This window comes from Centropristis striata, chromosome 4 (genome assembly GCF_030273125.1).
Source record: "Centropristis striata isolate RG_2023a ecotype Rhode Island chromosome 4, C.striata_1.0, whole genome shotgun sequence".
Classification (NCBI taxonomy): Eukaryota; Metazoa; Chordata; class Actinopteri; order Perciformes; family Serranidae; genus Centropristis; species Centropristis striata.
In genome coordinates, this window is record NC_081520.1 from 12,676,455 (window position 1) to 12,693,074 (window position 16,620).

At 40.2% G+C, this 16,620-nt stretch overlaps 1 protein-coding gene across 1 annotated transcript in view; it reads left to right on the top strand.

Annotated features, from left to right (window-relative positions):
• Positions 1–9,766, top strand: part of robo1 (roundabout, axon guidance receptor, homolog 1 (Drosophila)) — a 233,885-nt gene extending 224,119 nt beyond the window's left edge. Inside the window, exons 24-31 of the mRNA XM_059330821.1 lie at positions 547–663; positions 1,827–1,971; positions 2,255–2,485; positions 3,153–3,652; positions 3,747–3,908; positions 7,233–7,508; positions 7,604–7,797; positions 8,515–9,766. Coding sequence (XP_059186804.1) covers positions 547–663; positions 1,827–1,971; positions 2,255–2,485; positions 3,153–3,652; positions 3,747–3,908; positions 7,233–7,508; positions 7,604–7,797; positions 8,515–8,529 — 1,640 coding nt within the window. The 3' untranslated portion in view covers positions 8,530–9,766. The remainder of the gene's footprint in view (positions 1–546; positions 664–1,826; positions 1,972–2,254; positions 2,486–3,152; positions 3,653–3,746; positions 3,909–7,232; positions 7,509–7,603; positions 7,798–8,514) is intronic.
• Positions 9,767–16,620: the final 6,854 nt, after the last annotated feature.

A 16,620-nucleotide genomic window follows, 5' to 3' on the forward strand; every position in this document is an offset into this window, starting at 1 on the left:
TGTCTGTCTGGCATTCATGTAACCCCTCATCACCCTCCATGCAATCATATACAATCTTTGCTGCTAAATGTGGGCCAGGCCTGAATTGCTGTCGTTGTACGGTATCTGGGTTGTCTTTTTGTGATGAAGGCAGGTGCGAGGGTTTATCTTTGGTGTCAGATTTCTAAAGGAAAGACAAAGATAACTCTTGGATCTTGAACCGCTTTGAACGAAGCTATCATCACCTTGTTGTACCTGCAGAAAGGAACCACATCTGGTGTGATAGTTTTGTGATTTTTGTGCATGTGCTCACATATTCACCTGAAAATAATAAAGCATGAGCTGCATGCCTTCTGTCATGTGTAACACTCTTCACTGTGCTCAATGTCATTTCATGGTATATACATAGTTACACATTTCCATTGTGAAGTGGTTTTGTGCTACTGATAAAATGCCATCTTTCATTTCCTTTGTTATTACAAAGTGGATACATTGCTTTAGGTTTTTGAATGCGAGGCGTCTGCCTTGGGCCGCACTAACAATACACTCCATTCTCCCCACCATCAGACCGCTACAGAGGAGGTGACAGCCCAATGCCAGCCACCATCCCCTACAACCAGACCCATGACAGCCACACTGGAGGCTCCTACAACAGCTCCGACCGAGGCAGCAGTAGTACCTCCGGTAAGAGGGTCGGGGCATAAAGAATAAAACAAAACAAGTTGCAGGGAGGGTAGTCAGAGGTCATAAAATCTGCATATGCTCAGACTCTCTCTTAAAGATTGTTCGAATTTTGTCATTTAGGATATTTTCAATTCAACTGCCAAATTTTCCCAGCTTACTCTTATTGTGAACCATATAATCACATACTCCCCCCTAGCTCCATTCGAAAATCCAAGTGTTCCTCAAAAGCAATAAATCACTTTGACTCTAATAATTCATGCTTTAAAAATGGTAATTTGATTAATTTCCATGTCAACCTATCTTGAAGTGAAACTGAAAGGAGATGCCTTCAGAAAGTGGAAAATTGCAGAACAAAAAGAGTAGAGGAAACTGACAACAATGCCTCCAAACAAAAGGCATGAGCACCATGCCAGGCAGTTGCTTGTGCCTTTTGTTTTCTGGGTGCAATGTCATCTAAGGGACGTTTAAAGCAAATTCAATAAAAGGAGCTCTTTTTTATTTATTCCACTTTTTTTGTTTTCCTGCTTTCTTTTTAATTTCACTGTTTGCCCTTGCTTAGTTTGCATTGCTTCCGTTAATTGGCTTTACTTTAATTCCAGTATGGAGCAGCCTAATTTCATCAGGGCCTCAATGTCTGTCTGCGGACAAGGACAAATGATAACACATTGCAGACGGCATGCAACACTGCCACCTTAATGCCATGTATCCATTCTGATATTGCGTTTGAAGTTCAAGCCATTAAGGAGAAGCCTTTAGTGCTCGCTGCACCTCACAGCTCATTGGTTCACAATTCTAATAGTTTGGTATTAATTGGACCATTTTCTGCCCTCTCCTTCCTACCTTTCCTCCTGGTAGTTGGTAATACCGCTGTAGGGAAATGACTGTGTTTTAAAGTATTTACCATCATTTAATAGCTGAGAGGTATGTGTGCACACAGGCATAAAAGTGGAGGGTCGCATTAGCCTTTGCACTCTTCCATGTAAAATGATCTTTTCTTTGTTAGCCAATCTTGTTAATGCATTTTACCTGCTGTCAATTCCTTACTCATTACCTAGCAATTTCTTCATCATTAATAATTTACATGTTTTTCATAGACAGGGTGAATATTAAGCATATGTGTCTGTAGGTATCTTGTTACTGACAAGACTGCTTTTTTTTAACAGGGAGTCAGGGTCAGAAGAAGGGAGTGCGCACCCCCAAACTACCCAAACAGAGCACAATGAATTGGGCTGACCTTCTGCCCCCTCCCCCTGCAAACCCACCCCCAAGTCGGAGCACAGAGGAGTACTCTCTATCAATGGAAGAAAGGTGGGACATGTCTGCACAGACACAAAGACACAGACAATTTGACAGGCATGCACACACTGTATTTAAATACGAGTTCATTCTTCTTGCCTTTTCTCCTCTTTTCTCGTCTTCACTGCAAGCATTTGCCCCAAGGGTTTCCCATTAGTGCTAGGCTCACGTCAAACCATGATAGAAGGGTGCCATGAATAATAAGTTTATGTTTTTCTGGCTTCAGTGTAAAAAAACATTCATGTTTTTAGAGGGTGATATGAAGCTAACAAGACTTGTTTCTCTCTGTTGGCAGCTGTGAACCAGACATGCAGTGCCCCATGCCCCCCTCTCACATGTACCTGCAGCCTGATGAGCTGGAGGAAGAAGAGGAGATGGAGAGGGGGCCAACTCCTCCCATCCGAGGGGCAGCCTCTTCCCCTGCAGCTGTATCTTACAGTCACCAGTCCACAGCCACCCTCACCCCTTCACCCCAGGAGGAGATGCAGCCAATGCTCCAGGACGCACCTGACAGCCATGAACGCAGGTACAGTAGTCAGCCTGTGTAAACATGTTCAGAAAACATATTTATTATTTAAAGCCCCACAGAGAAGCATGATCTCCCAAGTATTTGAAATTCACAACTGTTCCGTGTTTTAGTCCATTAACTCAGCACAGCACTGTTGGCCATTTTTCAAAGCATATCTTTGCTTTTAGATTGATTTCTTACCTTCAAGGGAGCCATTTGTTTCAGCTCATTTTAGCACAGTATTAAAATCAACCAAGTTGTTTGAAATAAATACTACATCACAGTCAAAGTTCTATTATCATTGTCTGGTCATCCAGCTGTGAACAGGAACTTGTCCTTGTTAGTGCAAAAAGAAATGAAGACGTCCTAAAATTAGGATTAAACTGCCAAACAGAAGTCATTAATACAAATCACTTTTGGCATTTCTGTTATCTTGTTACTTATTTTGTGGGTCTTACTTCTGGACTACATTGCCATGAACTCTCAAATCTTGTTTATTGTGCTTATGATTACCTCTGAAAATAATCAGCATTAATGTTAAGTACATGTGATTTGTGTTTAATTGGCTAAAACATGCAAAACCAGCACTAAATTACTATGATAATAATTGGCAGTTTTTACTCTTAATACAAAATGTATCTTAAATATGATGTGTTTATGACGCTGTGTGTTTCTCACCTTGCAGGCGCCACGCTGTGAGCCCCCCACCCCCTCCAAGGCCCCTCTCTCCTTCACACACCTATGGGTACATCACCAGCCCATTGGCCTTGGACACTGATGGTATGGAGGAGGAGGAGGATATATTGGAGGAAGAGGAGGAGGAGGGTGACGAGACAGATGCAGAGGTGGCCAAGATGCACTACCACCACACCCACCCCCACACACACCCCCACCATCCCCAGATGCATCCGCGAAGGTTGCTGCTACGAGGGCTTGAACAGACGCCTGCGTCCAGCATGGGCGACCTGGAGAGCTCGGTGACCGGCTCCATGATCAACGGATGGGGGTCGGCTTCTGAAGAGGATAATGTCTCTTCAGGGAGGTCCAGTGCCGTCAGCTCATCAGATGGATCCTTCTTCACTGATGCTGACTTTGCTCAAGCAGTTGCCGCAGCTGCAGAGTATTCAGGCCTCAGGGTGGCCAAATATCCCAACACACTGGGCCATGACGTCGGAGGAGCTTCAGGTAGGTTTTATGAGGTCGCCCACATCCACAAGAAATGTTACTGCAAGAAATTTGAGGAATGGTAAAAGCCAACTATTCCTTTTACTTTTCTCAGCACGAAAATACCAAATAAACCCGTCAGGCCACCGTCCTGGCAGCCCGGTGTCTACAGACAGTAACATGAGTATGGCAGCTGTACACAGGAGGCCTCCTAAGAAGCAGAAACAGCATCCAGCAGTTCATCCAGGGAACCAGCGACGTGAAGCCTATAATGAAGGTACACATGAATAAATTACAGCATTATGAAAATACAATAATTGACCCCTCGCTACACCCTTTATTAGAGCGACTACGGTCTGATTCTACAATAGCCATGTGAGGCCTGTCAAGCTTTCAGGGTTTTGCCTAATACTAGCACTTGGATAATAACTTTAACCCTGGATTTGCAATGAAATAAATGAAACACCGTCCTCTTGAACACTCTCTCCATCGTCGTTGTAGCTGACCAGCTAACCTCAGTTGTTGCTAACTGCATATGGCTAAAGCTTTCCAGCATTATAGAGAATCATAACTAAATGGTTACTTAAAATAAAAATGTAGTTTTAAAAAACATTTTTGTTCTTGCGCATGTTCGTCCTTCACGTGAACTGTCAGGACGGTTACCGTAGTATCTTATGCTTAATTTTAATGTCCTGTTCACTCACAAAAGTCAGCCGACAGATTATGTTAATGTAGTGAATATATCTCTCAAATGCATATTGTAGTCTTTTTTACCACTACCCTCTGATATGTCAGCACTATTATTTCCTTTACAATATCTCGCTGAGCTAATTGAAAATGCCATATAAAGATGCCTAGCAACACTTAGCTAAGGGTCAATTAAAATGTCAAACAATTTTCAAGCTGCATATGTTGCAACATATGTTTATAATTCGGTTAGGAATCTACTACCCACAACATGCATGGCATGAGCTAAATTATCCTATGTAGTAAACCTCCAATTTAGGCCTGGAGTTTAATTTATAGAAAATAGTTTATTTTGCAGGTGATAATGGTCTGGATTATTGCAGCTATTTAACATATTTAATATTTTAGAAGCTCTAGGTTGTGAATAGTAGTGTACATGCTTGTCTATAAAAGATATTAACGACTCAGTACAGCCAACAGACTGATAGAGAGACTAACATTTAGCACTAGGGGCACATTAACTGTATCCCACAAGTACACAGATGGCCAGTTAGTATCAATGACTCTCTATTCCCTCTACAGATATGGAAGGAAAAAGTGCAGTTTACTGTGATGTAGTGTCTGTAAGTGACTGAGTATGGGCGTGTCATGAGCCAGAGTTTTAATCATCTTCTCTCATGTGTTTATGCACATGCATACATGGCATCACTCCTAATCTGTGACGGTGCTGAACAGATCGGGCGAGTGGTGGGCTGGAGGCCAGGGCCATGGTGGGGAGGAGTGGAGGGGGGTTGTCCCCGGGGAGCTCTGCCCAGCTTGGCTATGCTGACACTGGGATGTCTCTCCACTCTAGCCACTAATGAAATTGATCCAGGTGCTGTGGCTCATACTGAAGTGCCACCTTTCACTCGGCAGGAGCCGAACATAAACCAAACAGGGGCTAAATAGCGGAGCAGCTGTACACAGAAGGAAAAGCTTTAACCTTGTTAAGTAAAAGAGCAATTGACTTTTTACAGCATCATTCTTTACAACACACAGCCTAGCAGTGGAAAGGCACTTTTTCTGGCTGTTTCCTATCTCATTTGCTCCTCTGGAATTTTTTATTTTTTATAAAAATGTATCTGTATGCGAGTGTGTGCACAAGCTCACTCTGCTGTGTACAGTATGTGCTGTCCCAGAGCTGGCTCTCCTCTTAGTGTCAGGTGTCCTTGAGTGTTGGAAGCACTTGACAGGGAGATTTAATATCCAGCTCACTGGGAGCCAGACCAGCTATATCACTGCAGAAAATCCAAACACCCCCCTCCAAACCTCCTCCTCCTGCCATCATCCTTATATCCTGGCTTCTTCCCCATCCACTGCCCCTCCCTTTGGAGTGATCTCTCCATCCCTCTCCTCTCCTCCCTGGCTCCCTTCTCCTCCGTCTTTGTTTGAGCAGCGAGGGGGTGGACTGACAGCTCTGCAGCTCTGTCTGTCCATCAATCCACCTGCTGATTGCATTTGATCTGAATGGATTGTTTTTCATTTGGAGGTTATTGCCTCCCCTGCCCCCTCCCACGGTCTTCCCTCAACCCCCACCCTGTCTGTGGTCTGTAAGACTGGTGCTGAGGTGTTTGTGAGAGAAGAGGGAGATTTCATGAAATTTAAAGGAGGACCGAAGAGAAAGTATCCCCCCTTCTCCACCCCTTACCCCTTCCTGACCTACTCATTTCACTCTCGTTTGCACAGTGGAAGTGGAAACTCCCAAGTTATACCCCCCCATGATTCATATTGTGCTTGACTCTAATGCCTTTGTCTACCTCCTCCCTGAACTTAACCCCTTCCTGTCTCTTTTGATCTGTCTCAGCCTTGTCTGCCTAATTAACCACCAGGCCCTCCAATACACCCTCCTTGGCAAGCCCAGAGACAATTTTCAGACCTGAGCTCTGTCCTCGCTGATATTTCCTCATAAATCTAACAGGCGCTCTGCTCCTCCCTTGTAGTGAGCTATATCTCACAGACTGTGGCATTGATCGGACTCAGACTGAGGCAGGACTCAGGAGGCAAGAGAGATATTAAAAAACTGCAGACGCCTCTCTGCTGTATGATATTGACTGGCCCCCTTTTGTATTCAGGAGGAGTGGATGAAGGTGGAGGATAATCAGAAGAGTGTATTGAAGCTGCCTGATTCCGCCAACAAGATGCAGCAAAGACATCACCTGCCCCATTAGCCTTTCATGTGTAAAAAAGGAAATAAAAGCTTTGATTATCCGCAAAGTCCAGTATTTCACAATCCTAAGAGTCCAAGGTAGCTTTTGGTATGCAAGCAAGGTGTAAGAGTTGGCACTTGCTGCGTTTATTAACTTTCTAATCCTTCGTGGATTAAAGAAAACCATCCTTCATGTCGGAAGCTGATCAGAAGATGAAAAGCCATCGATCGCAGGCACGCAAGGCTTTTCTCTCTGGTTTTGTTTAGATGGCTGTGTGATGTGTGTGAGAGGCCGGGCGGCCCACTGGCTGGCTTCATATGAATAATGGCTCAAGGACAAGCGGCATTGATTCATCGACAGGGGAAGTCGAGCAGGTCAGAGAGCCAGCTGCTGACCGCCACGCTCCCCTCTTCCTCCTCTCTTGCCTCTCACTTGGATCTCATAACTCTCCGGCCATATTCGGCCTCTCTTATGTCATCTGTTCTGTTTACTGTCTGTACAGAGGAGTTTCCGTTCAGCATAGCTATGTGTACAGCTCTGAGTGTATTTACACACACTGCAGCTGTGTTTGTGTATCACCTTGCAGGTGTGAGACAACTGAGTGACAGATGATACACACTGAAGTTTTAAGAGTACACAGATTCCTGTTCCTCCGTCTGTGTAATTACCGAAAACCTAGTTCTTGATGTCTGGTTAATGTGTTCTTGCTTCCTGTGTTTTTGCTTCAGATCTCCCGCCTCCACCCATCCCACCTCCAGCAGTGCTTAAGTCGCCTACACACCCCTCCAAGGCAATCCTGGAGGGCCGGGGAGTGATTTCCCCCAAAGCAGGTGAGGGTCGAGACAAAAGAGGAGGAACAGGAGGCTATCGGCCCAGAGAGGGCTCAGACACCAGAACCAGCTCGTCTGAACGCAAAGACGCTCAGGAGAGACAAAAGACTGGTCACGGAGGGAAAGGGAATAAACATGAGGGTAGCACCGCCAACAAGGCACGCCAACACGCAGGTACAACAACATATACCACTATATAATATGCCATATTGCATATGCAGTATTTTTTCCAATTCTCAATTCCTTTTACAATTCCTCTTTGTTGCTAGGTTCAGAGGACATTCTGCCCTATAGCCGACCACAGTTCCCCACAGTTAACAGCCCCCGGGACCCAAGCTCCTCCAGTTCCATGTCCTCCAGGGGCTCAGGGGGCCGGCGGAGAGGAGAAGGAGGCCGCAGGAACCCTGCAGACATGGGCCTCAACACCACGGGGGCCTTCCAACCAGGAGATGAAGAGCTAGAGGTACAGACTTATCAAGTACACAGGCTTTCCCTTAACTGAGCTGACCGTTCTCTATTAGGGCTGTCAACATGCCAGATTTTTATTCCACAATTATTCGGGCCAAAATAATTTTGATAACGATATTATTGCAACATCCATGTATAATTTGAATCATAACAATAATGTTAGTCAAATTCATCTTTAGCTTTGTTTATTGTGTGTTTTGTCTCTTTTTGGCAAATTGATTACACTCAAGCTACAATGAGATGGAGAGAGAGCCTGTAACCATAACTGTGCAAAAGAACAAATACTCCTTCTGGCTAGTGAGAAAGCAACCAGATGAACTGATAAGATGATTTCAGATGTGTGATTATTTACACTTGATTTTTAAATATCACAGTTATTCTCGACTGCTGTATATCGCAACATCCCTGACATGATATTTAGGGTTTAAAAAATACATTGCTGATAGCAGTTTTCCCTTAGATTTGTTTTACAGTACTAAGTTGCACATTTTATACAGTAAAAAACTGCTTATTAGTGTTTACTGGTGGACAAATATTATGTAATGGTTTCTAAGTGACCTCAAACCTTCTGTACTCCAGTTCCTTTTTGCTTATTGGCTGTCATATACACAGATACTGATATATATTTGGAATATGCTAATATGATAGGATTTATTGCTCTTGTTATGAAAGATGGATGTCAACCAATGTTTTTTTTTCTTTTTTCAAACAGATGGTAGAAAGCTGAAGAACAGAGGAGGAAAACGAGGAACTGTCCTGATTTTTCCAAGAGTGGAGCGTCATTGTTTCTCTTACAATTTTAAATATCTCAGTATTTCACCATCATGTTGGCTGCCATTATACTGTACATCAGTAGTGTTTCTTTTCATCTGGAAAACAGACCAATGGGTTTTTTTTCTAACTTATCATTTTCTATGTCCATTTTTAAAAAAAAGGAAAGAGTGTCTGAAGATAAAAGAATGGTGCATTCAAAACAAAATACGCAGTAGTATATTTATGTTTAATTCCAATGCAATATGGAGTGAAATCCTACTCCAGACATTGACGTGAGTCTGCTTGCCTCAACAAGAACTTTGGAGAGCCCATACAGTCAGATGTTACTGTAATAAGATAACTGCAAGCAGAGAGGGGTGGACTGTCTGTAAATATACGTGTATACATGATGTCCTCTTGTTTTACCCACTGTGGTACCTCAAATTTGTCTTCCTTGTTTTATTTTGCGAATTCTAATTTTATTATGCCAGTAAATATAATTATTATTGTATCATTTCCATCCATGTTGTAAATTGCTATATTATTTAGCTGCCCCAAGAAAGTGCCACTTTGGGATTTCTTTTTTTTTTTTTTTTTTTTTTTTGTAATGCACTGTTATGTTTCGTGTTGTTGTCAATGTTTGTTATTTGTTTTACTTTGGTTTTAAAAGCACAATCACTAAACTTTATTTTAAACCATTCTATCTATTAACCTTTTTGTCTTACTGGAGGAAAACAGGTATGACAAAAGAGTCTAGTTAACTGATGATGACGATGATAATGATGTAGGTAAAGGTTGCTGTTTACGAAGGCTGTGCTTGAAAGGAGACTCCTTGCGTTGTGATTGTCTCCCTCTCCAGTTCTGACACTAGCTCAAGTGATGAAAGACAATTAATGTGAGTCATAGCTGCAATGTATATATCTTTTCGCATTGACCATAAACTCAGCTATTGCACATTAATCGAAATGGTTATGTCGTCTACTAATGCACTTAAACGAATGTCAAATACAGGAAATAAGAGTCACTTTTGGAAACTGGAGAGGTTGGAATTGGACAAGAAGAGTCTCTTTTCTTAATAAGGCAGTGGTGACAGACCCCTGTTTTAAGGAGAAGGGTGCTGTTGTTTATTCATAGGACATCTGCAAACATTTGTTTCGTAAAGCAAAAAAGTAAAAACTTAAAAAAAAAAGATGAATAAAAAGTTCAAACAATATATGTTTCTGTGGTCATTTGTCAACAGTCTCTGAGAGGATAATGGTGGACTATTTTTTGTAAGCTTATCAAATCCCACAATACTCTTTCACACAATGCAAATGTAAAATGTATTTTTTCTAACAGTTGGGCATTGTCATTTTCAGCAATAATGAGTAGAAAGAGCGCTTGTGTGATCGCGCTCTGACCCACTGACTGCTGCTTGGGAACATTACTCAAAAGTAAATACGGGAAATATAAGCTTTGTGCTAGCTACAAAGCAGCTATGGGACATAGCAGGGGCGGGATGCAGAAAATGCATAACCCTGAGAAAAACAATGAGAAATTTTTTTTTGCATACTGTACTATCACTATTTTAGGACCTACAATACTTTGACATTCTAATGAGATTTTTTGACAACATACTAGCATAATCAATACTCTAAAACATTTTTAGACATACTACACTGATGTTTGTTTTTTTTCAAATTTTGGAGATATTATAATATACTGTTTTCTTGATATTTTTGGACAAACTATACTGTCAAGATGATCAATGTACTATTCTAAGGTGTTTTTTGCCCTACTATAGAATGCCTTTTTTTGAGGGGGTCATTTTTTGACATCCTATAATTTTGACAGACTATAATAGACCCATTTCAAGCATTTTAAAAAACAATCGACATACTATAGTATGACTTTTTTTGAGGGGGGTGATTTTTGGACATCCCATAATATGGTCATTTTTCGCTATTTTTGGACAAATTATACTACCACATGTACCAACAGACTATACTAGACCCATTTGTAGCATTTTTAGGCATTTTAAAATTTGACAATTTTTGACAAAAATCGACATGACTCTTTTTTTGAGGTGGTCATTTTTTGACATTCTGTAATATGGTGTTTTTCTGTCATTCCTGGCCATATTATGTTCTAATATGCATCAACAGACCATAATTGAGCCAATTGAAGCATTTTCAAAATTTGACCATTTTTGACAAAAATCGACATACTATAGAATGACTCTTTTTTTGAGGGGGTCATTTTTGTACATCTCATATGGTGTTTTTCAGTCATTTCTGGCTATATTGTGCTCTAATATGCATCAACAGACTATATTGGCCCAATTTTTAGGCATTTTAAAATTTGTCAATTTTTGACAAAAATCGACATACTATAGTGTGCCTTATTTTTGAGAGGGGCATTTTTGGACATCCCATGATATGATTTTTTTTTGTCCTGCTATTTTTGTACAAACTATACTACCACATGTATCAACAGAGTGTATTTGGGCCATTTCTAGCATTCTTAGACATTTTCATGAAAAAAATAGACATACTATAATATGACAGCGATATCTCATTTTGCTTTTTAATCATCAATATGAAAACAACTTCAATTTCTAATAATGTATCTTATGGTTATCAACCATTTATGCAAATTACACAACATAAGAAAACTATTCATGAAAACAATAAATTTATTTTACTGACACATTTATTATAGCAATAATATAATAATAATAATAATAATAATAATAATAATAATAGAAAAGCATCATAATAATACTCAATGTCATTGCATCTATTGCATTCTAATTTGAAATGATCCGAGGTGGCCTCACCCGAAAGGACACAATGCACTTCAACAACACAGTCAAGGAGGGAACTATCAATATACTTGGCTCAGAGGCTAAACAGCCATTTCTGTTCTGTACAGTAGCTATTCAAATGTATTACCTAATGCCAATTCCATTAGTGTTCTCCATCACTCACAATATCAGCATCCCATGTCATTCAGTAAAGGCATTTGTAGCCATAGAGGGAGGCTAAAACCAATGGTGAAGGGATTATATTCAATTTGACAGGCCTAGATTGCTGCCAATTAGGCGTAAGGAGGCTTCAATGACGTTACATAAGAGAGCGAATACAGTACTCATCTTTTTTCTCATTACTCACTAGCCGGTGGGGTAGCTGCTGACGCGGCAAAACAAAATGTCCATAAAATCAGAAGATGACATTGTCGCCACACAGCGACTCTAGACAGCAACTTATCCTAATTGGAGACCGAAATACATTTGTTCCAGTTTATTACATCTAACCTGCCTACTGCTTGTTCTCACAGAGGCAATAACCTGGCCTATGGGAGTCTTTAATGTCAACTGCTGTCTGTCTGGCTTATTCAAACATCAGTGATGAAGAAAGAGAGATGGTTCCTCCCCTTTATACTCTCTCCTGAGCCTCAAAGAACTGGAATGGAAGTCCTGTTTTTACAAGCTAATGACTAGTGCTGCCCACCTCAACATCCTGAAGCCTCTCGAGACAGACTCTTATGAGTCCTCTGCTGAAAGCCATCAGAGCGATGTGAGTTTCTATGTCCCCTAGACTCATTTATTGCAACAATTGGTGGATTTTTGGAGCCATTTAAAATACATTTAATTTGTGTTTAGATGACAATTTTAAGTCTAAAATCACAGAAATGTACACAAGTAATCAAATCAGAAGCTAAACAACCCTTTTCTTGATGGTATTTGACATCTAATATGCATACTTATTATCTTAGAAATAATCTAATAAGTGTTGACATTTGATGTTTACAGAGACAAATTAAAAATAAATCAGTATAATTTAGTAATGTATTTATAATGGTTTAGCTATGACAACTGTAGTCTCCAAATCCCCACTCCCCTCCTCCTCCTCCTGCTCCTCCTCCTCCTCCTCCTCCTCCTCCTCCTCCTCCTCCTCGTCCTCCTCCTCCTCCTCCTCCTCCTCCTCCTCCTCCTCCTCCTCTGCTCTCTCTCAGCTTTTGGAGCTCCCTTCCCCCCTTCATTCCCCCAGGTGTTCTCTAATAAGCACCTTTCTAAACAAGAACAAATTTGGAACAGGGGAGAGCATCCCCTTATGCCTCCATCCATCATTTTAATGAGTAGAGGTGTGTCCAGGCCCCACAATGAGATGGAGGTGATTAAGGATATTAAGCAGAAACACTGGCTGCCAGGGTTATTCGCCCCATAATGGCATGAATATGCACAATGAGGCTGGATGGTCTTTGGTTCGGTCCTTACAGTTACTCTACCTGTGTGCTTGGGGGAAGGCTCAGAAGTGTAGTGGCATGTCCACAACATTAAAACTGGGGGAAGGGGAATGAAAAGAGGAGTGTGTGTGTGCATTAAGTGTAATGGTCTATTTTTCCTCCCTGTTCTCTCATATGTGTGCAACATAGGGTTGGGTAGTTTGACGAATATATTGGCTGAGTACATAGATGGTTGTTTATGTGGTGATACTGGGAGGCAATTATTGTCCTTTCATTGCTAATTTAATTGTGTGCCTCTGAAGAATGGCCATGGGAGCTCGAGCGAGCGAGTCACACCTGAACGCAACACAACACATCAAGAGTGCACGCAGCAGTAAAGCAAAGTGTCGAGATAATAAAATGTATATACAGGCCAACAATCTATGACAGAGATAGGTTTGGCTATGCGAGACTACTTGTCGTCAGACTCTCATTCTGTGAGAGAGACAGCGGGAACAAACAGCTGTAGAGCAAGAATACTTCGCTGAATTAAGGATTTTTCGACCAAAACAGAGTTGATGATTTTTGGAACATTGAAAAGACTAATTAAGATTGGTTTTGTGAGTTTTATTTTTTTCTGTTGAGAATGGCTGAAGTACGTTTTACGCACTAGTTAACAAGGCAATTTAGCTCGTCACCGTTGGGCAAAACTTGACTTCATGCCAACAGAGAAAATGTGTGAGAACAACTACATACTTGTCATTAGAGTTTATTTTGTTTAATTATCAGCCTTTAAAAGCCAAAGAGCTTTTGTAACACGGTGAACTTGCTACTCAAACATATCTCCCACCTGATTCTAGTCAATCATTAAACTAATTAATTACAGCACTAACTTTTTGCAAACATGTCTTAAATGCATAAATATTACTAAATATTAATGATAATTTTGCAATTATATTAATAAAAAACGTCAACAACTAATCTTTTGTTTAGACACAGTAAACAAAGCCTATTAAACTGCAGATTAAGCCACAAAACTAACCAAGCGGAAAGGGATGACAGAAAATGGTCTTAGTTAAAATTTATATAATAATCTTAAAAGGCACAAACAATCCTCAGCGGACCACAGATTGCACTAAATAACCTTTTTATTTTTTTAAACTATAACTAATATTTTTTGCTTTTCTGGGAGTAAAAAAATGGCAACCGCTAAAATTAAGGTTCACCATCTTCTCATCAAGGGAATGCAAGTTTCAAGTGAATGAATGAGTCTAATGTCTAAGAAGACAGTAGATTTAAAAGATTCACCGATGATCTAATGTGCCAAAGTATGAGGCTTAAATACTCTGTATAGGAACATGCTAAACATGTACACATCTGTAAAGCACACTAACCTCTCCTCCTCTTCCTTCCTCTTTCTTTATGCCTTCAGTGTTTCAGTTTTTGCAATCAATAATTTAAACTGCTGTTGCTTTCAACCCTGTCCCAGCAGCCAGAAACTAATTTCTTTTGTGCACATTCAGGCTGTCTCTCATTTCTGATCGCCAAACTGCTTCATTAACCTCCTTCCCAAACTAGGAGGTAATTAAGTGAACAGCTGTGCACTGTCTGACAACTCATCTTACTGTCGCTATCCTCCGTGAGAATGCCAGCGAGGAACCCGCCATCACAGGTGCACAGTCTGCAGACGGCTTAGCAGCACCTCTCCACAGCCATTTACACTACAGCTGCAGGTCAAACGCCACCTCTTCAGACAATCAATCAAAACTCATTTACGTTTAATGATCTCACCAACCAACTCATCGCAATTTCACATCATTACAAAAAGTTGTTTTTAATCAATGTTAAACACTTAGGCTTGTTTCAACTTGTGAAAATTGAACTGAGATGAGTTATTGTAAAAGATAGCCGTCAGTGGTGAGACTGCCAGACGTAATGAGAGAGGGAGTGTGGAAGCCAGCCAAATCCAAGTTTTTTTAATAACTGGGAAGTAATCTGGGTGATTTGTACATCCATTTGTCACTTAGCCAGTCATTCTAACCATCCTTATTTAGTGCCGATGGGGTCCGCACAATTAACCCAGAGGAATATGGCCTCCTTGTGCCGTCGCCTGGAATCTTCCCTCCCTCAGCTTTTTCTCTGCTGTCCTCTTTGCATCTGTAAGCTGATCTCACCATCTAACATTTAATATCACCAATGAGTAATCGTCTTTATCAAAGTGCTTATGATAATTACTAATGCTGTTATAAGTCCTTTGATAAGAAGGCTAAATTTACCACATTCACTGCACTAGGTCTTATAATCAGCACTCTCATAAGAATAATCATTTTAAAAAAGCAATATTAGACACCTAACAGCAATCCAAAGAGGCAAGATCAGTCAGATCAGTTCTGCATCAGTCAGAAAAGCAATGCAAAATTATTCAGTGTGTTGGGAGTTTAATTAATCAACACGTGCTAAATAAATTCCAAAAACAGTCATAGTGCATCAACAAAGCAGTCAAAAACTGATGCTAATAAGCATCTGATGAACATATCGTACATAATGTAGCAGGTGGAGGCCATGGAGGCATTTTTATGATAGCGTAAGTCAGTTAAGACAGATGTCGAATGTGTATCTATTTATAGTATCTATTCAAAGACGAGTTTTGAATCTATATGCAATCAAACTGTGACAACAAGGATTACAACCCTGTATGAAATTTAAGAGTCAGGATGGGAAAAATGTAGAAAATCTGTAATCATGGTAATGTTATTTTAAATTGCAATAATGATATATATTATGGGGGACAGCAACTCATTTTCATGTCTCGATATGATTAGTTGTTCATTCAATCAATGTATAATGCATTGATTGTGCATTGTCCAACTCACAGTCCAAGCCATTACATGACCTGAAACCAGATTTATGGATAAAGCAAATGATTATCAAAACTGTTATTGTCTGTCAATAAATGAATCAAATATTTTTAATATTCATAAATAATCAGATTTTATTAATGTAATTAAATATTACAGTATATTTATGCTAGAGATAATTGTGTTTAGTACATTTAACAGTGAGAAAAAATATTTTCACAAAAAATAAATGCAAAAATTATGGCCTTTAAATATATTACAGGTTAGGTGCCAGTGTATTTTACAGTGGAGTAATGTATTTATTTATTTTTTTTTAAATACTGTTTTGGCTGATATATACATTTACGGTGTTTCACTGTTACTGAAACTAAATTAACCCATTTATCATTTTACGGTCTTTTACTGTCATGGTTTAGCTGTTTTTCAACGTAAAATCTACAGACATTTTTTACAGTGTATCTGTTTTTGCAAAAATGTCATAAATACATGACAAAATAGTTAATCACTTTTATGCGGTCCAGCTAATTAAGTTGCAACAATGGCACTGCAATGGCCAAATATAACCAAGGATGTTGCAGAAGCTGTGCAGTAATATCTACATCTCCTGCCTTATAATCTTCCCAGCCCTACTCCAGTTCTTGTGTTCGTGTCATTGTTTTTTTGAACCCCTGCAGATTCTTAATGGCTCCCGTTCAAAACAATATTTATCTGATTACAAATATCATTGATTTCTGCAAAATGACAAATAAGACACTAATTAAAAGCGGTCCTCACAAAGAGGGAAATACAGTGTAGGTGTGTGAATCTGCCACCCACTCATTTTCCAGTGAATTGAATGAAACCCATTAGAAGACTCTCGTCTTACTCAAGGTGTCAGGTTTAGCTGTAATGACAGTATTGAAATAACCCCTGAACCCAGCCGACTCCTCCCAAAGGTTAGGAATGCCTAATGTAAACATGAAATCACACCATTCAAAAGCAACATGTTTTCATAACAGCAT